The sequence below is a fragment of the Arabidopsis lyrata genome (assembly GCF_000004255.2).
Source record: "Arabidopsis lyrata subsp. lyrata unplaced genomic scaffold ARALYscaffold_2, whole genome shotgun sequence".
Classification (NCBI taxonomy): Eukaryota; Viridiplantae; Streptophyta; class Magnoliopsida; order Brassicales; family Brassicaceae; genus Arabidopsis; species Arabidopsis lyrata.
Genome location: NW_003302554.1, coordinates 3,100,249 through 3,123,744, shown reverse-complemented (window position 1 = coordinate 3,123,744; position 23,496 = coordinate 3,100,249). Strand labels below are relative to the sequence as shown.

The 23,496-nt window shown below is 37.1% G+C and overlaps 6 protein-coding genes across 6 annotated transcripts; 3 read left to right on the top strand and 3 right to left on the bottom strand.

Annotated features, from left to right (window-relative positions):
• Positions 1 to 836: 836 nt before the first annotated feature.
• LOC9324201 (dynamin-related protein 4C) lies at positions 837 to 6,249 on the top strand. Its single transcript, XM_021035980.1, has 3 exons — positions 837 to 1,356; positions 1,589 to 2,359; positions 5,255 to 6,249. The coding sequence occupies exons 1-3, from the start codon at positions 930 to 932 to the stop codon at positions 6,055 to 6,057; spliced, it is 2,001 nt and encodes a 666-aa protein (XP_020891639.1). The 5' UTR covers positions 837 to 929; the 3' UTR covers positions 6,058 to 6,249.
• Positions 6,250 to 6,590: 341 nt separating this feature from the next.
• LOC9324199 (putative dynamin-related protein 4A) lies at positions 6,591 to 7,894 on the top strand. The gene is made up of 2 exons (XM_021035070.1): positions 6,591 to 7,068; positions 7,290 to 7,894. The coding sequence occupies exons 1-2, from the start codon at positions 6,591 to 6,593 to the stop codon at positions 7,892 to 7,894; spliced, it is 1,083 nt and encodes a 360-aa protein (XP_020890729.1).
• Positions 7,895 to 9,141: 1,247 nt separating this feature from the next.
• LOC9322678 (dynamin-related protein 4C) lies at positions 9,142 to 11,614 on the top strand. The gene is made up of 2 exons (XM_002888089.2): positions 9,142 to 9,589; positions 9,856 to 11,614. The coding sequence occupies exons 1-2, from the start codon at positions 9,142 to 9,144 to the stop codon at positions 11,445 to 11,447; spliced, it is 2,040 nt and encodes a 679-aa protein (XP_002888135.1). The 3' UTR covers positions 11,448 to 11,614.
• An 849-nt stretch (positions 11,615 to 12,463) lies between these two features.
• LOC110231094 (dynamin-related protein 4C-like) lies at positions 12,464 to 13,217 on the bottom strand. Its single transcript, XM_021035924.1, has one exon. It carries the CDS (start codon positions 12,963 to 12,965, stop codon positions 12,672 to 12,674), a length of 294 nt encoding a protein of 97 aa, XP_020891583.1. The 5' UTR covers positions 12,966 to 13,217; the 3' UTR covers positions 12,464 to 12,671.
• LOC9322677 (dynamin-related protein 4C) lies at positions 13,107 to 15,106 on the bottom strand. Its single transcript, XM_021035069.1, has 2 exons — positions 14,671 to 15,106; positions 13,107 to 14,317 (listed from the first exon to the last, which is right to left on the bottom strand). The coding sequence occupies exons 1-2, from the start codon at positions 15,104 to 15,106 to the stop codon at positions 13,107 to 13,109; spliced, it is 1,647 nt and encodes a 548-aa protein (XP_020890728.1).
• Positions 15,107 to 17,310: 2,204 nt separating this feature from the next.
• Positions 17,311 to 20,263, bottom strand: LOC9324198 (1,4-dihydroxy-2-naphthoyl-CoA synthase, peroxisomal). The gene is made up of 9 exons (XM_002886564.2): positions 19,775 to 20,263; positions 19,551 to 19,673; positions 18,930 to 19,031; positions 18,805 to 18,843; positions 18,564 to 18,662; positions 18,405 to 18,452; positions 18,236 to 18,331; positions 18,006 to 18,128; positions 17,311 to 17,573 (listed from the first exon to the last, which is right to left on the bottom strand). Exons 1-9 carry the CDS (start codon positions 20,039 to 20,041, stop codon positions 17,457 to 17,459), a joined length of 1,014 nt encoding a protein of 337 aa, XP_002886610.1. The 5' UTR covers positions 20,042 to 20,263; the 3' UTR covers positions 17,311 to 17,456.
• Positions 20,264 to 23,496: the final 3,233 nt, after the last annotated feature.

The following is a 23,496-nucleotide window of genomic DNA, read 5'->3' as shown; positions in this document are numbered from 1 at the left end:
TTACATTACGAAAAAAAATAGTGGTTTTTGTAAGTTCGATAATATTAATTTGCCTTATTATCATTATTATCATTTACTTCAAATTTTCTTGGCTAGCCTAAAATATCTCATACATCTAGTTATTTATCCAGTTAACTACTTCCTTTGTTTCACGGTTTCACCGTCATTTTGACATGTTTCATACAAACTAAAAATATTATGTAAATTTTTAATATATATTTTTATAGATATAAATTTTTCTACCTAACTAATAAACTAAGATAATAAGGATGAAAAAGAGATTTCGTTTTAAAAACTGCATCAAAAATATAAAACGGCCTCTTTGTATAACAAAAATAAAGTTTAAAATAATAATTTTTGTGAAACAAAGTAAGTATAATTTTGAAAAATCTCTGTATTTGGAGGTAATACTATTAGTATGGTCACAATTCACAAAAATGAAAAAAAATAAACAATACGAAAGACGATACCATTTATCTATTTTTGTTCTGCTTTTTTTTACTAATATCTATTTACCTCCTTTAACTATAGTAGTATCTTTTTTTTTTTTTTTGAATGAAACCCAAAAAAACCATGTTACAATATAAACTATAGTAGTATCGTTTATCACTTTATTTCTACTAAACTTTTATCGGTTTATATCACCAGTCGAATTCATTATATACTCATGGAAGAATTTGTTAGAGAAAAAATGGAGACACTACATGTAAATAATAGTTCTAACATATACATTTAGTCTTATTTCTTATACTAAAAACCATGAATAACTTTTCAAACTTTATATTTAACGGCACAACAAGCCACTCTATATATATATATATATGTTACCACTAGCAAGAGTCTCACTCACAATAACATTTCTTCTCTGTTTCTATCTTTTTCCTACTTTTTCGATCTCTTTTTTTTTTTTTTCTCACTTTCAGACAAAAATGGGAGGTAGTAAGATGCCAACAGTTTCTGAAATTAATGTGGAAGCTGGGATGTCTTCTCTATCTATAGTCAACACAATCCCTACTGAAGCACCAATTGTATCTTCTTACAATGACCGGATCAGGCCGTTACTTGATACTGTCGATAGGCTTAGAAACTTGAATGTGATGAAAGAAGGGATCCAGCTTCCCACCATTGTCGTGGTTGGAGACCAGTCTTCGGGGAAGTCAAGTGTTCTTGAGTCCTTGGCCGGAATCAGTTTACCTCGTGGGCAAGGAATATGCACTAGGGTTCCTCTTGTGATGAGACTCCAGAGAAGTCTTAGTCCTGAACCTGAGATCTGGCTTGAGTTCAATGACAAAAGAGTTGATACTGACGAGGAGCATATAGCTGAAGCTATTAGCATCACAACTGAGGCAATTGCTGGTAAGTTCTGACTCTCTTTATCAGAATGTTAAAGTATGTTATTTGGTATAAACCAACAAGACATATTCTTAAAACTAGTGTCCTCACACATAGTAAGCCCCAACATGAAAGTAAGTATATTAGAGCCTATATGTGTTATCTAAGTAATCTGAGTTTTCATACTGCAACATTGATTGTAACATGTTTAAGACTAACTAATGGATTGCTATATTGTAAATATACCCATTTGTAGGATCTGGTAAGGGCGTCTCAGATACTCCCCTGACCCTACATGTTAAGAAGAATGGTGTTCCTGATTTGACAATGGTTGATCTCCCCGGTATAACCCGTGTTCCCGTGAATAGACAGCCAGAAAACATCTATGAACAAATCTCTGGGATGATAATGAAGTACATCGAGCCACAAGAATCCATCATCCTCAATGTCCTGTCAGCTACAGTCGACTTCACCACCTGTGAATCCATCCGTATGTCTCGACAAGTTGACAAAACAGGGGAACGGACTCTAGCTGTCGTGACAAAAGCTGACATGGCTCCTGAAGGTCTCCTAGAGAAAGTAATGGCAGACGACGTGAGTATTGGACTAGGTTACGTCTGTGTAAGGAACCGTATAGGTGATGAGACATATCAAGAAGCTAGGATGCAAGAAGAATTACTTTTCAAAACTCATCCATTGCTTTCTATGATTGACCATGACATTGTAGGTATCCCGGTTTTAGCTAAGAAATTGATGCAGATCCAGGGAACAATGATTGCTCGTTGCTTGCCTGATATCGTTCAGAAGATCAAAGAGAAGATGGAAGTAAGTTACTTTGAGTTGAATAAGCTACCAATGGTAATGACTTCAAGTCAAGAAGCTTTGATGACTTTCATGAATATCATTGGTTCTGCCAAGGAGTGTCTACAAAGGATTCTTGTACAAGGAGACTTCTGTGACTATCAAGATGATCAAAGCATGCACTCTACTGCTCGTTTGGCTGACGTGTTGGGCCAATTCGCAGAAAATCTTAATACAGTAAACTTCACGATTCACTTCAATACAACTCCGATTAACAATCCGTAACCCAAAGAATCATTTCGATGTTCATAAAACACCCAAACGATCAAACGCTAGCTCTCAAGATGAGAGAAACCTAGCAACAACAATAGATTCAAAGAAGAAGATACAAACGTTTACAATTTTCTGGTTAATTCTCCACAAATGATCTTCAGCTCTGTTTATAGCTTCACGACTTGGTCAACATTCTTCTCCCAACTTCAGATTCACCCAATCATCCTTTGCCAAGTCACTACTCATATTCCCACCAATCAGCTCTTAAGAAACCTCCACGTCAGCCACTCTTATGCATCATTTTCCTGTATCAAATCTTCCCCGTTTGAAGAAACCTTGACCTCAAGGTTTGATAGAGAAGGGAACAATCTGATTTCCAAGGGAGAGTTGTTGTATACTTCATCTCAAGGCTAAAGAGGGAGTTGGCTTCTCAGATTTGTAAACATCCCCACACCCATAAGAATGATCAGTCTTAAGCGATGAAACTGATGTGCATAGTTAGTGACGAGCACAAGACTGCCCAAGTATATCTCCAGCGCTAAGATCGACAGCAAGAGTTTAAATCGCCATTTGTGCTTGATTTTGAACTGTTGTATTAGCAATGCACCACGATCCTTAGGCTTTCCCAACTTGTCATGAATGCTCTTTAGCGGTGCCTTGTACTTGAACATCCAACTCGTGTAACATATTTCCTTCTTCTTGTTCTCAAGCTCTGAAACTATGTGAATTTTCTTAGAGTAGTTCTGCAGCCATAAGAGAGGTTGTTCTGCAACAAAATTCAGAACTGGAGAATTCTCAGCCCCGTCGTCACTTGAATCTTTCAGCAGTCCTGATATTTCATATGCCTTACTAAACCAAAGATTGAGCAACGCCAACAAAATCAGTCTTGAAAATGATGGTAAGGGCCTAAATCTCCCTTTTTCCTTCAAGTGTAACATCAGAATTCTACACCCCTGCTGTTGTACTCCCTGAAGAATGATAATAACAACACCAAAACCAGACTGGAAATCAATAAAGGCAAAGCTAGATTGTATGTGTGAAGCCTCCAAGTTGTGATTCCTCCAACTTTCTCTGCTGCCCCAACTTCGTAACCACTCTTCAAATGTCAACATGCACTTGTACCTCAACTGAATGTGCCGTCGCTTAGTACCCTTTTCTACGGATTTATACTTGAACCACCACCGCTTGGAAAACCTGAACTTTTTGTTTCTCATTACTTGTTGCATAACCAAATTGGTTTGCCACCTCCAAACGTGGAAACTAGGGAACTGGCAAACTGATTTGATACCAACTTCAGAGACCTGAATATTCATTCCCATTGGAGCTTCATGAAACTCATATTCAATCAATGGATGAATCTTTTGTTCTGCTTCCTTTTTTGGAAAAACAATCATTCTCACAGTTCCGGACAAGGTAGGTCTGAGTAGTTTCTTATGGCCCCTTTTATACTCAAACATCCATGAGTTAGAAGGCAAATGCAGCTTCCTCCGTTGCTGGATAATGTGGCTTTGAAGGAGCCTTTTTTTAACCACTTTGTAGTGATCAAAGTGCAACTTACCGTCCACAAAATTTCCAGCTTGAATGTCTTTTGATTTATCACTTAAGAACCATGTTTCTTCAGCCGATGATAAATCCTCAAGAACATAGACTAATTCATCGTTACAGAGCGAATTCGTCTTTCGCATCAGCCTCTTGGCTTGAATCAAATTGCAACGCTGTGTCTCAAACGTCACTTCATCTACTATCACAGATTGTGGTTCTTCTTTCATCAAAATCAGCTTTAGATTCGATGATTTTGTTCTAGGCAGCCTTGGTTTTGTCATTGCTTTGAACTTAAACCACCAAGTCTTTGAAAATGTTTCCCTTATCATATTTCGCAACAGGTTTGTTTCCAATGGCATTGAATCAAACACTTGGCGTGCAATACTAACAGCATCACCATCAACCTCAAATTTCATATTAACGTACTTTTGAACCCTATCTTGCTCTAGATTCTCATTCTCATTCATCACCACATACTCTAGAATTTCCAACTTTGAATTGGCTTCCCTAAGTTCACTACTCCTAAAAATCTCAGAATTAGCAATTGGTACCTGAAATTGTGGAATCGATTCTTCCTCCAAGAGTGCCAAATTCATGTCTGCAGTTGCCCCATGATTCACTGTTCCTTGATCAGTTTCACTCGATTCTGTGGCCACCTCAGTTTCAACCAATTCTTTGTCATGAGACATTTGATCGTCATCACAATCTATCATCAGAATTCCTGAATTCTTGTGATGTAGATGGTGATCCGGAGTCTCCGGTTCATCGCAGAACATACAAAGTCCCTTGAACCATCTCTCGTTAAACTCTTCCCATGAAATTCTCCGATGAAGCTTTTTTATTCGCAAACCCAACGTCTCCGCCGCTTCACGAACGACAGTTTCTTCCATCTTCGTCAAAGCTCTTGTTTCCTCCATTGATTCCGAGAATCGTAAGGCTCTGATACCTTTGATACAGTAAACTTCACGATTCACTTCAATACAACTCCGATTAACAATCCGTAACCCAAAGAATCATTTCGATGTTCATAAAACACCCAAACGATCAAACGCTAGCTCTCAAGATGAGAGAAACCTAGCAACAACAATAGATTCAAAGAAGAAGATACAAACGTTTACAATTTTCTGGTTAATTCTCCACAAATGATCTTCAGCTCTGTTTATAGCTTCACGACTTGGTCAACATTCTTCTCCCAACTTCAGATTCACCCAATCATCCTTTGCCAAGTCACTACTCATATTCCCACCAATCAGCTCTTAAGAAACCTCCACGTCAGCCACTCTTATGCATCATTTTCCTGTATCAAATCTACAAGCACAGCCAGTGACAGAGGAGTTCTTGATGGATGAAATCAAAGTACTAGAAGAGTGCAAATCTATCGGATTGCCTAATTTCATCCCAAGATCTGCCTTCTTAGCTATCCTTTCACAACGTGTTGATGCAATTCATACTAAGCCGGTCGAGTTCATCAGAGACGTACTGAACTACATTGAAGGCGTTCTATTATCTGTTCTTACCAAATACTCTGAAAACTTCCCACAGATTCAATCTTCACTCAAGAGAGCTGGCCGGAATCTCATCACAAAGATCAAGGAACAATCTGTGAGCAGAGTAATCGAAATCATCGAGATGGAGAAACTAACCGACTACACATGTAACCCTGAGTATATGACAGTATACACCGAGAAGATTGCTGCGCAAGGAAGCTTCATCACTGCTGTACTGGACGGTTATTCCAAATACTCACTAACTGGATATGGTTTTGGGGAGGTTAAGATTTTGCATCTTCGGAAGTATGACGCGCAATTGCTTAGGCAAGCGTTCGAGATGAAGATGAGAATCACAGCTTACTGGACGATCGTCTTACGAAGGATTGTGGACAACCTTGCACTCTACCTTCAGTTCTCTGTGAAGAATCTAGTGAATAATCAATTTCAGAAAGAGATTATCGTAGAAATGGTGGATCCAATAGCTGGCGGAGGAGTTGAGAGGATGTTGGAGGAGTCGCCGTCGGTGGCAAGCAAGAGAGAGAAGCTTCAGAACAGTATCAAGCTCTTGAAGGAGTCCAAGGAAGCAGTTGCCGCCATTGTTGATCAGAATTCTGGGTAGAGATTGTTAAGTGATTGCTTCTTTTAGCGTTGGTGAAGAGTGTTCGTGTTTTTAGGGTTTTCTAATGTTTCTTTTTTAAAGCTGGGTCTTTTATGATGTCTCTGTTTTACGTGTTGAATCTGTTTTTTTTTTTGGTACGCTTAACGTTTTTATGTGGTGTTTCTTGTTTAATAAATTTAATTTTAAATTAAAGCTTTTATAAAGTTTATTAATTAAAAATGTTTTTTATTGCATTACAGTTTGTTTGGTGAAATATTTAAATTAAAATAATTTATCAAATTAAATTCTCCTCGAAAACATGGAGAATCACGAGGTAATGGGATCACAAACTTGCAGTCTATGGTGGTTCATAGTCATTGACAGCTAACAAATGAAAGATAGAGATTGAAGTAGAAGTAAAAATCTGCTCCGTAAACGTAAAAACCACGAAACGTCACTATAAGCCACTCTATATAAGTCACCACACCAACATGAGACGCTTTCACTACAAACCCATCTTCTCTGTCCTTCTCTTTATTTAATCTCAAGCAAAAATGGGAGTCTCGAAAACCTCTACTTCTCTTGGTACTGTTGAATCAAAACCCCAGGAGGAAGTGGTTCCAACTGAAGCACCCATTGAATCTTCCCACAATGAGGATACTGTTCTTGAAGCTGTCGAAACAAACCCACAAGAGGATACTGTTCCCATTGTAGCGCCCATATCTTCCTACAATGATCCGATACTCGACATTTCAGACAGGCTCAGGAACTTGGATCTGATGAAAGAAGGGATCCAGGTCCCGACTATAGTTGTCATCGGAGACCAATCCTCTGGAAAGACAAGTGTTCTTGAGTCGCTGGCTGGAATCAGGTTGCCTCGAGGGCAAAGGACTACATTTCCTCTTGTGATGAGATTACAGAGAAGTCCTTGCCCTGAATCTGAAATCTGGCTTGAGTACGATGACAAAAGAGTTGATACTGATGAGGAGCATCTCGCCGATGCTATTTGTACTGCAGCTGAGGCAATTGCTGGTAAGTTTTGAATTTCTCTTTATCTTTTACTAGCTGTTTAGTTTATATGGTTTAAACCTCCAAAGACTGATTCTTAGAATGTGTCTCTTCACACATTATAGCCTATACGTGTTTTCTAAGTAATCGATAATTTTCACACTGTAACACTGAGTGTAGCATGTTTGAGACTAACAAATAGATTGTTGGGAATTGTTGTTATGATTATATACTCATAAATGCAGGATCTGTTAAAGGCGTCTCAGACACTCCTTTGACCCTCCATGTGAAGAAGGATGGTGTTCCCGATCTGACATTGGTTGATCTCCCTGGGATAACTCGAGTTTCCGTGAATGGACAGCCTCGAACCATCTATGAGCAGATCTCCAGGATGATTATGAAGTACATCAAGCCAGAAGAATCCATCATCCTCAATGTTCTGCCAGCAACAGTTGATTTCACAACTTGTGAGTCCGTACGGATGTCTAAGAAAGTCGACAAAACAGGGGAACGAACTCTGGCTGTGGTCACAAAGGTTGACATGGCTCCTGAAGGTGTCCTGGAGAAAGTAACTGCAGATGAGGTGAGTATTGGACTTGGTTATGTCTGTGTTAGAAACAGGATTGGGGAGGAAACCTTTGAAGAAGCTCGAAGGGAAGAAGAGTCACTATTTGGGACTCATCCATTTCTTTCCATGATAGAAAAAGATATTGTGGGTATCCCTGTGTTAGCTCAAAAGTTGATGCAGATCCAGGAGGTGATGATATCCCGAGCAGCTGCAAAACCAAGTGAACCGCCCCTAAGGAGATCGAAACGGGGACGAATTCCAAACCGCAAATACTTGCAGTAAACGGTTCCTGTTCTCTGTTTCTTTTAAGTAATGGTGCTATTTGTTTCAAATTAAAATAAGAAGAGAATTGGTCCTCTTCCACATTTCCATGTTCCTTGCTTGTGGGAGTTAAGGCTCCATCTCTGTTATGTTCATCAATTTAAAACAATGAATAAAGCCAATAATAGGCAATTTAAATTTCCAAACAAAAGTCTTCTTGATTTTATTTCTTGTGTTCTTTTGAGTATATCAAGAAGATATGGGAACGACGTTGAAGTTGTTCTCTCACCAGTCATTACCAAATATTCTGACAACTTCCCACATTTCCAATCTAACACACAGCAAAGCTTCATCAGTTCTGTGTTCCACGATGAAAATAAACTTTACTGCTTCTCTTTATCTGGATTCGGGAATGTGAAGATTTCACATCAACGAAAGAATCACACTCATTTGCTTCAACAAGCGTTCGATATGAAAATTAATGGTCTTAGTTAAGCCGACGAAGTCGCTTAACGAAGAGCTTCAGATTGAGCTAGAGGAAGTTGAAAGCTTATGAGATGGAGAGAGGGTTTGGAGTAAGAGTATATCGATTTGAGGTTAAACCGAGGTTGTTAAAGGTTCAACGGCTTTTGGTTAAGTTCTTTATATAACAACATAGTCGATCAGACAAATTGTGTGTGAGTAATGAAGTCTATTTCTTTGCTTGTGCGAAGTAAGATCTTGTGTTTGTGTGTGTGTCAGTGAATTTTTCATTTGAGGCGTCGTGGATTCAACAACATGAATTAAGTTGTTAGAGATAAATACAGAGAATGGGCTTGAGAAAAAAAAACAAAGTACGAACACTTGAAAAAATAGAATGGTTTTTACTTTTTAGTTTTTATACAGAGTTTGTGTTTCCCATCTACATTAAAAATTTATTTATTGCACAAATGTAATCCAACTAAGAAATTTCGGTTCAATTTTTTTTAAGACAAATGTTAATACGAAAACCAAGAGTAAACTCCAAATATTCCACGAACAGTCAGGTGATTTACATTTTTTCTTGTACTAAAAACCATGCACACAACACAACCTTCAAACTTCCACTTCTTAAAACATCAAAACAACCTTCAAACTTCCATCTCTTAAAACATCAAACGTCACCACAAGCTACTCTCTATATATAACAGACTATCAGTACCAACAACAATCTCACTCACCCGAAAACTTCTCTTCTCTGTCTCTCTGTCTCAATCTCTTTCCTACTTGTCTCTTGTTTTTTTTAATCCATGGGAGACGGTAAGATGCTTGAAGTGTGTGAAACTAGCGTTGGCATGTCTTCTCTTGCTATTGTCAACACAAGTCCTCATCACCATGTCCAAATCAAAGCACCAATTATATCTTCTTATGATGACCGAATTAGGCCGTTGCTTGACACTGTTGACAAGTTGAGGAACCTGAATGTGATGAGTGAAGGGATCCAGCTTCCCACCATTGTTGTGGTTGGAGACCAGTCCTATGGGAAGTCTAGCGTTCTCGAGTCGCTGGCCAGAATCAGTTTGCCTCGCGGGGAAGGAATCTGCACTAGGGTTCCTCTTGTGATGAGGCTTCAGCAGAGCTCTAGCTTTGAACCTGAGATCTGGCTTGAGTACGAACTGTACGGTAAGAATAAAGTTGATAAAACTGACGAGGAGCACATTGCTGAAGCTATTCGCAAAGCAACCGATGCTATTGCTGGTAAGTTCTGACTTCCTTTATCAGAGTGCTAAGTATGTTATATGTTATAAAGCTGCAAGATAGATTCGTAGAAAAAGACTGCAGTCAGAAACTAATTGTGTATGCATACCTGAATATTAGAGCCAATATGTGTTTTTGATTTTGAGACTCCTAGTTGAGGCTTGAGTAATCTGATTCTACATAGTACTACAATGAGGGTGCATGCTTGATACTAACAGATGGATTGTTGCAAATTGTGATTATGATCGTAAAAATTCGTGTTGCAGGATCTGGAAAAGGGGTCTCAGACACTCCCTTGACCCTCCATGTGATGAAAGCTGGCGTTCCAAATCTTACCATGATTGACCTCCCCGGGATTGTCCGGATTGCTGTTGATGGCCAGCCGGAAAATATATATGAGCAAATTTCTGCTATGATTATGAAGTACATTGAGCCTCAGGAAACAATAATCCTCAACGTTCTATCAGCTCAAGTTGATTTCACCACCTGTGAATCCATCCGTATGTCTAGGCAAGTTGACAAAACTGGTGAACGAACTCTGGCTGTTGTGACGAAAGTCGACTTAGCTCCAGAAGGTCTCCTTCACAAAGTAACTGCAAATGATGTGAGTATCGGACTCGGTTATGTCTGTGTCAGGAACCGTATAGGAAACGAAACCTATGAAGAAGCTAGGTTACAAGAAGAGTTGCTTTTCAAGAAGCATCCACTTTCCATGATTGACGATGAGATTGTTGGTATTCCGGTTTTAGCTCAGAAGTTAACACAAATCCAGGCGACAATGATCACCCGATGTTTGCCAGATATCGTACAGAGAATCAATGAAAAAATGGACAACAGTATCGCCGAGTTGAACAAGCTACCAAAGGTAATGACATCTACAAGGGAAGCTTTGTTCACTTTCCTGCGTATCATTGGTTCCACCAAAGAATCACTCATAAAAATTTTAGTCCAAGGCGATTTTTCTGAATTTTCAGATGATCAATGCATGCACTCAACCGCGCGTTTAGCGGATATGTTGGGCCAATTCTCAGCCAATCTGCAAGCACACCCCCAAAACGTGACGGATGAGTTCTTGATGGATGAAATCAAAGTACTAGAAGAGTGCAAATCTATCGGATTGCCTAATTTCATCCCAAGATCTGCCTTCATAGCTATCCTTTCACAACGTATTGATGCAATTCATACTAAGCCGGTTGAGTTCATCAAAGAGACATGGGACTACATTGAAGGCGTTCTATTATCTGTTCTTACCAAATACTCTGAAAACTTCCCACAGATTCAATCCTCACTCAAAAGAGCTGGTCGGAATCTAATCACCAAGATCAAGGAACAATCTGTGAGCAGAGTAATCGAAATCATCGAGATGGAGAAACTAACCGACTACACATGTAACCCTGAGTATATGACAGTATACACCGAGAAGATTGCTGCGCAAGGAAGCTTCATCACTGCTGTACATAGCAATAATTCGAACAACTGCAACTTAAATGCATCTGGATTCGGAATTGTTCAGATTTCGCATCTAAGGAAGTATGATGCGCAATTGCTTAGGCAAGCGTTTGACATGAAGGTTAGAATCACATCTTACTGGATAATCGTCGTACGAAGGATTGTGGATAGCCTGGCTCTGTATCTTCAATTCTCTGTGAAGAATCTTGTGAACAGTCAATTACAGAAGGAGATCGGGGAGGAATTGGTGAATTCAAGTGGCGGAGGAGAAGTTGAGAAGATGTTGGAGGAGTCTCCGTCGATGGCGAGTAAGAGGGAGAAGCTGAAGAACAGTATCAAGCTTCTGAAGGAGTGTAAGGATGCTGTGGCTGCCATTGTTGATCAGAACTCTGGGTTTGGAGATCGTTGACGGTTGATCGATAGCTTCATTCTCGCTTTGGTGTAGTCGGGTCGGGTCGGGTTTTAGGTTGGGCTTTTTAGGAGTTGGGCTTTTGTGTTTTCTGAGTTTTCGGATTTTTTCGTTTATGTTTTTAATCAATTTGTGTGGTAGCAACTGATAGGTAATTAACGCTAAGCTAGTAAAAAAGCTTAACGTTTATGTGTGTGTGGTGTTCCCGTTAAATAAAGACTCTAGACTCTCTTTTTTTCGTCAAACAAACTTTTATTAATTCAAAGGATCATTACAGAAAAGTTTTTGGAGCCATAAAGGCTGATTAACAGACCCAGAATAAAAAACAGAAGATAGACAATCTAGTTTGGCCATAAAGACTGTAGTCTCAATTCTAAATTAGTACTTCAATATAAACTTTCATAAGTCGAGAATATTACTTTAGACTTTTTTTTAACACCTAAGAATATTGCTTTGGTCATGTTGAAAGATTTAGAAAACATGGAAAATCATGAGATAAATGGGACGAGAGTTTTGATCACAAACTCTCGATCTATGGTGGTTCAACAAAGTCCTTAACGGTTTTAACTTTTAACGGAAGTTAAACCATGTCCAATTTTTGTTGCATCTTTAAAATCGTAAGAACTATACGATATTTGTTTTCAAAGAAAAGGGCTTTATTAACCAAATTTAGTATATTAACCTAGTCCAATCTCAAAAACGATAAAAGATTATTTATATGTAATACATGTATGTTTATATACATTTGTCGGCTACAGACTTAGTCGAATATTTCTCAAACTGAATCCGGACCTGATGTATACTTTAAAAATTATACTCAAAAGTTTATGTAAAATACCTAAAATAAAACTATATTACTACAATTCGAATTGGTTGGGATTCACCATTTTTGAACACCTCTAGTAATAATAACAGGCGGATCTAAATGGTAAAATATTAGAAGAATCAGTAGAAAAAGATGAATAGAATTGGTACGATAATGAAATATTTGATGAAGCTTAAATTCACTCCAAACGGTAAAGACGACATAACGTTTAGCTTAGCGTTGTTACATTATAGTATTATACCATACAAAGAGATTAAAAACATAAAAGAGGCCAGAAAATTCAAATGTTCAAAAACTACAAAAGGCCCAAGCCCAACTTCAACATCAGAGAACCCGACCCGACATCAATGATCTCCATAACCCGACTTCACCAAAAGCTCGACGGAAGAAGCAATCGATCAACGATCTCCGTACCCAGAATTCTGATCAACGATCGCCGCCACAACGTCCTTGGACTCCTTCAGAAGCTTGATACAGTTCTTCAGCTTCTCCCTCTTGCTCGCAACCGACGGAGACTCCTCCAGCATCCTCTCAATTCCTCCGCCAGCTCTTGTATCCACCATTTCCGCAACTATCTCCTTCTGAAACTGACTATTGACCAGATTCTTCACAGAAAACTGAAGAAACAGAGCAAGATTATCCACAATCCTTCGCAGGACGATTGTCCAGTACGATGTGATCCTCATCTTCATATCAAACGCTTGTTGCAGCAAATGAGCGTGATAATGTCGTAGATGCGAGATCTTCACATTCCCAAATCCAGTTAAAGAGAAGTAGTCAGGTTTCTCCTCATCGTGCAATACAATACAATCCAGTTAAAGAGAAGTAGTCAGTTAAAGATCTTCACATTCCCAAATCCAATTGATGAAGTTTTGCTGTGAAGTTGTCTTCTGAGTCCAAGAAGTCATGTAATCTGGGCTACATGTGTAATCGGTAAGCTTCTCCATCTCAACGATCTCAATTACTCTGTTCACTGAACGTTCCTTAGTCTTGCTCATTAGATTACAACCAGCCCTTTTGATGGAGGATTGGATCTGTGGAAAGTTGTCAGAATACTTGGTAATGACAGACGAGAGAACAACTTCAATGTAGTCCCATATCTCTTTGATGAACTCAACCGGCTTGGCATGAATTCCATCCACATGTTGTGAAAGGATAGCTAAGAAAGAAGATCTTGGTATAAAATTAGGCAATCCGATGCATTTGCACTCTTCTAAAATTTTAATTTCGTCCATCAAGAACTCTGAAGCGACCTGAGATTGTGCTTGCAGATTATCTGAGAACCCGTTCAACATTTCAGCCAAGCGGGCAGTACAATGCATGTTTTGATCATCGGGGTATTCAGAGAAATCTCCTTGGACGAGAATTCTTAAGAGAGACTCTTTGGCGGAACCAATGACATCCATTAGAGCCATCAATGCTTCCCCAGTTGAAGCCATCACTATTGGAAGCTTATTAAACTCGAGGACACTGATCTCCATTTTCTCGTTGATTTTCCTTTCGATTTCAGGCAAACATCGGGATATCATCATTCCCTGGATCTGCGTCAACTTGTGAGCTAAAACAGGGATGCCCACAATGTCATCATCGATCAAGCTTAGCATTGGATGATTCCTAAAAAGTAACTCTTCTTGCATTCGAGCTTCTTCATACGTCTCTTCTCCGATTCGGTTTCTGACACAGACATAACCAAGTCCAATACTCACATCATCTGCAGTTACTTTCTGCAGGAGCCCTTCAGGAGCCATGTCTGCCTTGGTGACAACAGCCAGAGTTCCTTCGCCTGTTTTATCAACTTGCTTAGACATACGTATGGACTCACAAGTTGTAAAATCAACTGTGGCTGACAGAACATTGAGGATGATGGATTCCTGTGGGTCGATGTACTTCATAACCATCCCGGAAATCTGTTCATAGATGTTTTCAGGCTGTCCGTTCACAGGAACCCGGGTTATCCCAGGGAGATCAACCATGGTAATATCTGGAACACCAGCCTTCTTCACATGGAGCGTAAGGGGTGTGTCTGAAACCCCTTTGCCAGATCCTGCAACATAGTGTTCACAAGTACTTATCAAAATCAAGACTTCAACTGGTTAGTCTCAACATTACAAGACTCTCACGTTTTATCAGATAGCAAAACTAGTGTAACAGCATGAAAAAAACAAAAAAAAAACAGATCACTAAAGACCCACTAGGAGTTACAAAACCCTATTAACACCTCTAGCTTTAGCATTCAGTGATATATGCACATCTAGTTTCAGGGAACTTCTGTGTCAGTGACAAGTTTGTTTTGGATGGGCATGTATAAGATAAAGGTGTCATTTTCATTTTCAGAATCTTTCTTGTAGGTTAAAACTAAATATTCAACAGTACGGAAGGGAGAGATGCAGAACGTACCAGCAATCACATCAGTCGCATCACATATAGCATTAGCTATGTGTTCCTCATCCGTCTGAACAACTTTGTCATTATACTCCAGCCAGATTTCAGGTTCAGGGCTAGAGCTTCGCTGGAGCCTCATGACAAGAGGAACCCTAGTGCAGATTCCTTGCCCACGAGGCAAACTGATTCCTGCCAAGGACTCAAGAACACTTGACTTCCCCGACGACTGGTCTCCAACCACAACAATGGTGGGAAGCTGGATCCCTTCTCTCATCACATTCAGGTTCCTTAGCCTGTCCACAGTGTCAAGCAGTGGCCTGATCTGATCATTGTAAGAAGATACAATCGGTGCTTCAATAGGAACAGCATCTTTTTGGTCATGAGGCTTCACCTCAACAATAGCAAGAGAAGGAGAGGCTCTAGTGACAACATGCTTCTTGGTACCTCTCATTTTCTTATTTGAGACAAGACAAGAGTGGAGGAGATAGAGAATGAAAAGAGAAGTAGTAAGGTTAAGTGAGTTTCTACTTAGCGATATGCAAAGATATTACAAGGGCTCGTATATATTGAGAGAAGTAATCGTTTGAGATGAAATGATGTAGCTCAAGTGCATGTTAGAGCAACCACAGTGACATATTTTTTTGTGGGGTGTGAGGATTAAAAAATTCGAAAATAAGCAAACAGTGGCTGAAGATGTTGCATTCGGGTGTTACATAAGACTCGGGTGTTACGGCCACGTGGCGCGTTATGAGTGGAGAATCATTTATCTTCTCTTTATCTCTCTCTTCTCTCTCTTTTATTTTTTTTTGGTTGGACATCTTTCTCTTTTATTATAACAATATAAATTTATTAACACCTATACCCACACATATACTATTGTGAGTGGTCTAGAATTAAAAAAGCTAATGAAGTTCATAATTACATCTATATAGCTCATAGCTGAAGCTAAAAAAGCCTCTCTTAAAAGCCTCTATATAGTATGTGTGTATATCAATATTTAACTATTTTCAGGTAGACATTTAGAATTATAACAAAAGGAATCTCATCAGCCTGAATTTTTTTTTTCATTAATTTGCAAATTGAAATTTGGACTTAAACAGCATTTTTGAAAATTGCCCTTTGTAATTGTGGACTATAATATCTAGATTTTTAATATCATGAACATAAGTCTAGTTTACAAAATTTCATATTTTTATAAATATATATTCAGTATAATTGTTTATTTGTATCAAGATTATCTTTCTTTAGTGTGTAGCACTCTTCACTTCCCAACGAGTTCCTCTGCTCATTTCGTTCCGTCGTTTCAATCATTTCCAAACTTCACTTTCAGCCCACGAAAACGTCACCACAAAGCTGCTGCTGCATATGTACTTGATTTGATTGATAATTATAGTTTTTATGTTTTGTTTTGTTGACTAATGGTTGAGACTTTAGAGGTTTAACTTCTAGTCCAATTACAAATAAATTGTAGAGGTTGGTTCAGTTGAATCGGAAATGGAATGACTGTGGATGGGTTTTTAACTGGGCTCGAAGTTTGTTGACTGGCCTAAGAGTGAAGCTGGCCCAAAGTAGTTGCTAGCGATGTTCGAAAATTGCTAGGTGCTAAAAATAAGAGATTAAGGGCCTAACTGGTTTAAACGCAGCGGTTGCGGTTGCGGCTGCGGGAATTTGCGAAAGCGGGCGGTTGTGGCTTCAAGCGTTACCAAGCATTTTGAACGGCTGGTTTAGCGTTTGAAAATGGTAGCGTTTGCGGGAGTTTTATGACTGGTAAATCAGCGGTTGCAGTAGCAGTTAAATAAAAAATGACCAAAATAAATAAGAAATATTACAAAAAAAAAGAAATAAAAACACCAATATACTATTATGATAATATTAGAAAAATTGAACATGCTTAATAATTAAAACCATAAATAAAGTACTAAATAATTATTCAAAAATAAAGAAATTTTGCAACAAGATAATACTTTATGCATCTGCTTTAACACAAAAATTGCATCAAATAATGGGACAAACTGCAAATAAAGTTGAATTCGCGGATTTCCCGGATTTCCTTTACAAATATTATAAAATTTCTTTAAGGTATCCAAACGATTTTTAACACAGCTCCAACTCAAATCAATTCCAAACTGGTCGTTAATATTCTAAAGACATATGTTCAATCAAAAAGCAAAACAATACATAATGAAAAGAAAAAAACGATGCCATGAAAAATATTCAAAGAGTTACACATGAGGTGATGAATGAATAAAAGGATATATGATACTTACGTTTGTTTCTTGATTTTCATCAGTTTGGGTGGAAGACATAATTGAGAGAATAGGGTTTCAGAATATTGATTAGGGTTTTCTGATGAAAACGTGATACAAAGTTGAAAAATATATAAGATTAATATATATTATACTAACCAAAAGATTGCTTTTTGGATTTGTATGCTTTTTTAAAATTATATTTTTCATCTTTTTTATCTCTAGAAATCAGAATTTGGTTATGGAGAACGTTAGTTTCTCACCCTGGTATCTGTCACTAGTTAGGGGTTTTTTCTGATGAATTTTCTTTCCTTGGGAGGCAAGGCTTTTCTGACCTCTTGAACTCTGGGTGTTTCCTTATGTTTTTCAATCTTTTTGTGGTAATGCTGAGTTTTTTTTATGTTGAACGTTTCCCGTTTTTATGAATTGAAATTTATATTCGTAAAATCATTATTCATAGTTTGGTAAACAAAACAAAACAAATGAAAAAAGGACTTGGATTGGAATGATGACAAATGCTGTAATGAAACCACCTGAACTGAGCTAGAAGTGAGTTTAAGGTCGCCGGGGAAATTTAGAGAAGTCCGGTGGTCGGCGTTGCATATAAGCAGTTCTTCCTTCAATAGCTTCTTCGGTTCCATAGAATAAGAGTGTCGCATCGCCACCGAGTCCCTGCACCAAGAAAAGTTTGTAAATCCCTTAACTGCATGCTAGTAGGTTGCATAAAAACTGAACCTATCAAAATCTGTTACTACAGTGACTTTGTGACTTTGACTGTAGGATTTTGTTCCTTTAGAACGGAAAGAGACTAAGCAAGTTGGTTGTGATACGTGACTATGGTTAGGTTGATTAGGCCACAGTTATGACGTTTTAATTAATTAGTTTTGGTGTTTTATTTATGAATTTGGTTTTCTTTTTTATGTTAAAGTGTTTTCAATTATGCATTAGGGTTATGATTAAGTTGTATCAAGACCTATATAAGGGTCTCTATTAATTAATAAGAAACCAACCTCCAACAATTAACCTAATTCTCTAGAAAGAGGCTTGGGTTAAAAGGAAGGTTTTGCTTAAAACATTTGGATCGTATCAGGTTGAAGGAGGTACCTGAAGTCCGGCATGGCCATCGTCAACAGCATTGAGTGCTGCCTTAAGCACTCGGATTGCAGTTGGACTGTTCCGTAAGATTTCTCTGCACCATTTCACAGTTTCTTTCTCCAACATCTCTAGCTGGAACAGAAAACAGTTATCAGTGAAGGAACAAAACAATTACCAACAAAAAGAATGATTTATTTGTGAATCTGTGACACAGTATGGGGTCTACTGGTAAACTTTACCGGTACAACTGTATTGATAAGTCCCATTTTCTCTGCTTCAGAAGCTGTGTAGAACCTCGTCATAAACCACATTTCTCGTGCCTTTTTTGGACCAACCTATTATCAGCCCATGTTTGTTAAGATTTTGGCTATTGCATCGCAGAATTATTCAGTTATATCGAGCAATTACCAGACGAGACATGATGGAACTTCCATAACCAGCATCAAAACTTCCAACCTGCAGACATCAAGCCAATCCAGTTGATCAATGGGGATTAGTAATAACTCTGGTTCCTACTACACAGACACATTGAATTTAAGGATGAAACAGAGGCTAGAGGGAGAGAACCTTAGGACCCGTTTGACCAAAAATAGCATTATCAGCTGCAATTGTTAGATCGCAGACCATGTGCAAGATATGTCCCCCTCCAACAGCATAACCAGCAACCTGACTCAGTCCAAAAGCAAAGAGATTAGCCACAATACATGCTCTCTACCCACGGGCATAGATGAACGGTAACAGAGCTAGTCGATCCAAGATCAGTACAAAGATGCATAGAGTAAACTAGCAGTTGTTTGAAAGTTCTTACCATCGCGATAACTGGCTTTGGCAATCTGCGGATTTGAATCTGAGAAGGAAAGTGGCAAATACACGAATCTGATTAGGATAAGGATATCCACACTTTTATCTTTGTCTTGTCGATCAAAGACATACCTGAAGATCAAGAACATTAAGGCGGCCAACATCATTGGGATCAGCATAACCGTCTTGTGTTCTTAACGCCTGATCACCACCACTGCAAAATGCTTTTGTTCCCTAAACCATCAATGTCACTATTCAGAACAATCGTTTCACTAACAAATATCAAAAACAGAAAAATAGTATCGAACTCTTAGTCAATTGTCCTCAACTCATAGCTAGACACTGACTTAAGTAACATAACCTAAATCCATATTTTTCTTCCTACACTCCATCTTCAATGTTCATCCACATTCATGAATTAACTTTGACATGGTTCTATTACATTTTTACTGCTTCAGAGCATATAACGAATACATATCAACTTAATTACTAACCGTTGTCGACAAAGAAACACCAAATACTAAGAACTTTACCTTGCCGGTGACTCAACACAAAGCTCATAGCTAGATATTGACTTAAGTAACATAACCTAAATCCATATTTTTCTTCCTAGACTCCATCTTCAATGTTCATCCACATTCACGAATTAGCTTTGAGATGGTTCTATTACATTTTTAGAGCATATAACGAATACATATCAACTTAATTACTAACCGTTGTCGAAAAAGAAACACCAAATACTAAGAACTTTACCTTGCCAGTGAGTATGATGACTCCTACAGAGCTGTCATCTCTAGCATCATTAAACGCACGCATAAGCTCCTTCACAGTCAGAGGCCGGAACGCATTTCTTCTCTCTGGCCGATTAATAGTAATCTATATAAACTCCAAAAACAAAAAACTATGCAATTCAAAACCCACTCCACCAAATACATAACTCTCTCATGAATTTCATCAAACACTTAACAAGCACAAACCTTTGCAATGCCTTCATCAAGGGCTTTCTCATAAATAATGTCAACAAACTCCTTATTATCTCCGTCAACAAAGAACTCAGCTTTTTTCCAAACGGCTTCGTGGGTCGGAACTTCACCGTGAACCTTATGGAAACTATCATCCATCGACGAAGCACTACAGAGTTCCACTGAGTCAACACGAGTTGGATTGAATCCAATAGGGATGAGATGGTTGGTGACGACGGAGATTCGCCGGCTCGCCGAGCCAAGCTCCTTGGAATCCGCCATTGGATAGGTCGACGAGAGACAGAGAAAGATGATAAAAACGACCAAAGATTCTAGAGCATGGACTTTGACAATGGTGATGATAATACATTTTTTAATTGAAAAAAAATAATTAAAAGATTTTCTAAAAAAAAGCTTCAAGCTCAGAATCAGAGGAAGTGGACAGAATTACTTCGCGCTCTGTCTCTTTCCATAAAAACGTTTTTGACGATGAGATAAGATAAGGCAAAACGCAAGAAAACGTGCGTTTCACTTGTCACTTGGAGTTATTTCCACAAACGCACTTTTTTTATGCGCATAATACTCACAAACTATATAACAATCAAGTGATTCAAGTAAAATTATTATGATTAAAATTATTATTCGGGATCCAAGATCCGTTTGTGTAAAACAAAACATGTTACAATTTTTTTTTTATTATTCAGATTTGGGACTATTTCATATAAGAATATGTTTTACCCGTGAAATATTTGAACCTTGAATAAAGCTTCAACGTAATAAACAAGTATTGACGAAATGTTACCATTTATGGCAATATGTCTTTCCGTATGTTTTAAAGATTTCGAGATTTTGTAGTATAAAAAGAATTTTTTTTTTTAATAAGTATAAGAAATCCAAAATTTAGCAAAGATGAGATTTGATAGTTTCCAAGCTAAGATTTTGTAGTGTTCCTAATCTAAGATTCTTAGATTATGAATGGATTATTTACGAAATGGTTATAATGTGGCCAGATTTTGGTTTATATACAAATGTGGTTATAATGTTTTTCTTCGAAAAGTTAGAACTCCTCCAAAAAATAGGATTTTAAGTATTCGTAACATATATAGAAAGAAGATTATCTTATTTATTTAAGTAAAAAATTTATGAAAGATGTAAAGATTTTGTAGTTTTGAATTCGAGATTCTTGAACCAAATGTATATATTTTATCATTTAAATATAAACATAAATATAAATATAAATATAAATAAAAAAATTGTTTACCCATCCGCTAAAGAAAATTTATATAAATGTATATAAAGAAAATTATAAATATAAAAATATAGTAATATAAGATAAACAAAAAGTGTATGTTTTTAATTATTAATGGGATATATGGATGTATGAGACTAATGACAAATTCTGTAAATAGTCTAATAAATCTTGGGTAATTATCTAAATAGAAGCCAAATTATTGTGAGAGCGACACATCAGCGTGACAATCTTGTTAATAATACATGATGGTAAGTTTTTTTTAAAAAAATGTTTCTCTATTAATATATAGGGGATTAATCAAATGCACTTGGGAAACTTTAGATATGACCCTCTAATTCCGGTTACCAATCTCTACAATAATTATTTGAGAAGTAGAAACGCACCATATTGAAAGTTAGGGCATTGGAGGCCTGTGGTTAAAAGTTAGAATGATTTGTCCTAAACACCCTTAATGAATTGTTCTTCTCGAAATTTCTCCTTCTTCGTAATTAGGGGTATATAAGTCTAATCGTGTGTTGATCTCTATTATAATGTCCTAAACACCCTTAATTCGAAAATTTTTGTTCTTAGTTGTTAAGGGTATATAAGTCTAATCGTGTTTTGTGATGATTAGTCTTAATCACCCTTAATTTTTTTTATTTTATAGTATGATCGCTGGGGATATGGAGGTCATAATATCTCGACTTTAATGATTATGGAATCTTAGCTTAAATTTATTTGTTAATTTTTTGGATAATTCTATAATTTAGCAGTTAAAATTCGTTTTTGTTAGTTTTCTGATTTTGTTTCTAATTAAAAAGTAAAATTTCTTAAGATAATGATTGGTGTTTGCCCTAATCTTAAAGCTATATATATTGTTGATCGGCCAGAGGATTAGGTATTATTTTTCTGTGGCCATTAGATAGTTTTCACCGTTATGGTTTTTTTATATAGCTACTACGATTCTGATGAATCGAGTTGTTTGTCATGCAAATATTGTTTTTATGGACCTTTAAAGGTCGTGTGCATATTGTTTGTGTTGTTTGTTTTATTTTTTTGCATTATTCGATGATTTATTGTTTTGCTAATTTGTTGTTTTTGGTGTGTGTTTCAGTTTTGTATAACGTGGGAGGTTCCATCGACAAAGCTTTCTGACGAAGGTGGTGTTGACGAGCAAAGAGCGAGGTTTGGGGAGGTACTTCTATAGTTTTAATTTGTATATTTTTATATTTATTTACCCATATACATTTATGTGTTTCTTCCTGTTATCGTATATACTTTTATATGCGATTTTATTGCGTTTTATTTTTTAGTATTGATTTATAATTAAATTGTCAAATAGTTTTGAGTTTATGTACAAGGTTTGACATCTTATTGTTTGATTTTCATCTTACCGTGATTTTGAAGGTACTCGATGAACTCATATCTCGGTTTGTGTCGGTTTATTGGAAACAGGTATTTCTCTTATTTGTATCTAATATGTTGGTTATTGTGGATCGGTTTTAGTTTGATATTAATTTTCTAACTTTTAAATGATGATTTGGCTTTTGTTTTTTGTATATATATTTCGCGATAATCAAATGTTACGGGTTATTCTTATTTCGTACCGTTGGCTTAGGTAACCGCTGGTGTTTCCTTCTCCCGAAGATGCACGAATGATATGTTTTATTTTAATAAGGTATTTTGTCGAATCTTGTGTATTTATTATGTAACGTAATAATCGTTTTATGTTTAATTTATATATTTGTTTCTCTGATGTTTTAGACCACACGGGATTGGCGTAGAAGAGTTGTTGCTCCGTCGTGTTTTACGGATCGCGTGGGCTTTTGTAAGCATGTATGTTTGTTCTCTTATTGTCTTATGTGTCATGACTTGTATATATAGACATCAGAATATCTTACCATTCTATAAGGTATGATTTTAATTGTTTTGTTTGTTTGTAAAGGTTTTGAGTTGGCTGAAGTATTCATTGCGACCGAATATTTTGAAAGAGGTATGTTGTGTGTAGTTTACGTATTTGTTAGATCCTATGTCCTATTATTATAGATGTCTTCGTGTTTTCTAAATTATTTGTTTGTTTTCTATTGTCTACTTATTTTTGGGGTTTTTTTTTTTTTTTTTTTTTTTTGATGTAGAGGACTGAGATTGGAAGCAAAGCTAGGAGTTACAGCAGTGTCTATTTGTTGTTTAGTTATATTGCTAAGGGTAGTGATGTATCTGTTGATAGATACGGATCATATCCTTTGGTGTTTGGTATTGATCAAACCGTACCAAATTTTGGATCGGGGCCTATATTTGAAGACTCTGATGATGAGTAATTATTTTATTTGAATTTGTTGCTATTTATTTGGCTTCTATATATTTTATTTAGTTAATGATTAATATTCTGTTTTAAAAATTTATGTCGATCTAACTCATTATATCATATTAGCGATGGTTCTAATTATTCTTATTGGCGTTATCTATCTTAATATGGTGTGAGTTTGTTTTGTGTATAATCTAGAAT

What these genes read in the sequence shown, in the direction of transcription:
- LOC9324199 (XM_021035070.1), top strand. Translation starts at nt 6,591, where the DNA reads ATGGGAGTCTCGAAAACCTCTACTTCTCTTGGTACTGTTGAATCAAAA. An exon ending in TGCAGCTGAGGCAATTGCTG is followed by an intron (nt 7,069 to 7,289) that starts GTAAGTTTTGAA and finishes TCATAAATGCAG; the next exon opens with GATCTGTTAAAGGCGTCTCA.
- LOC9322677 (XM_021035069.1), bottom strand. Translation starts at nt 15,106, where the DNA reads ATGAGAGGTACCAAGAAGCATGTTGTCACTAGAGCCTCTCCTTCTCTT. An exon ending in TGCGACTGATGTGATTGCTG is followed by an intron (nt 14,318 to 14,670) that starts GTACGTTCTGCA and finishes ACTATGTTGCAG; the next exon opens with GATCTGGCAAAGGGGTTTCA.
- LOC9324198 (XM_002886564.2), bottom strand. Translation starts at nt 20,041, where the DNA reads ATGGCGGATTCCAAGGAGCTTGGCTCGGCGAGCCGGCGAATCTCCGTC. An exon ending in TTGATGAAGGCATTGCAAAG is followed by an intron (nt 19,674 to 19,774) that starts GTTTGTGCTTGT and finishes GAGTTTATATAG; the next exon opens with ATTACTATTAATCGGCCAGA. An exon ending in ATGGCCATGCCGGACTTCAG is followed by an intron (nt 17,574 to 18,005) that starts GTACCTCCTTCA and finishes TTCTTGGTGCAG; the next exon opens with GGACTCGGTGGCGATGCGAC.
- LOC9322678 (XM_002888089.2), top strand. Translation starts at nt 9,142, where the DNA reads ATGGGAGACGGTAAGATGCTTGAAGTGTGTGAAACTAGCGTTGGCATG. An exon ending in AGCAACCGATGCTATTGCTG is followed by an intron (nt 9,590 to 9,855) that starts GTAAGTTCTGAC and finishes TTCGTGTTGCAG; the next exon opens with GATCTGGAAAAGGGGTCTCA.
- LOC9324201 (XM_021035980.1), top strand. Translation starts at nt 930, where the DNA reads ATGGGAGGTAGTAAGATGCCAACAGTTTCTGAAATTAATGTGGAAGCT. An exon ending in CACAACTGAGGCAATTGCTG is followed by an intron (nt 1,357 to 1,588) that starts GTAAGTTCTGAC and finishes ACCCATTTGTAG; the next exon opens with GATCTGGTAAGGGCGTCTCA. An exon ending in GTTGGGCCAATTCGCAGAAA is followed by an intron (nt 2,360 to 5,254) that starts ATCTTAATACAG and finishes TTCCTGTATCAA; the next exon opens with ATCTACAAGCACAGCCAGTG.
- LOC110231094 (XM_021035924.1), bottom strand. Translation starts at nt 12,965, where the DNA reads ATGAAGATGAGGATCACATCGTACTGGACAATCGTCCTGCGAAGGATT.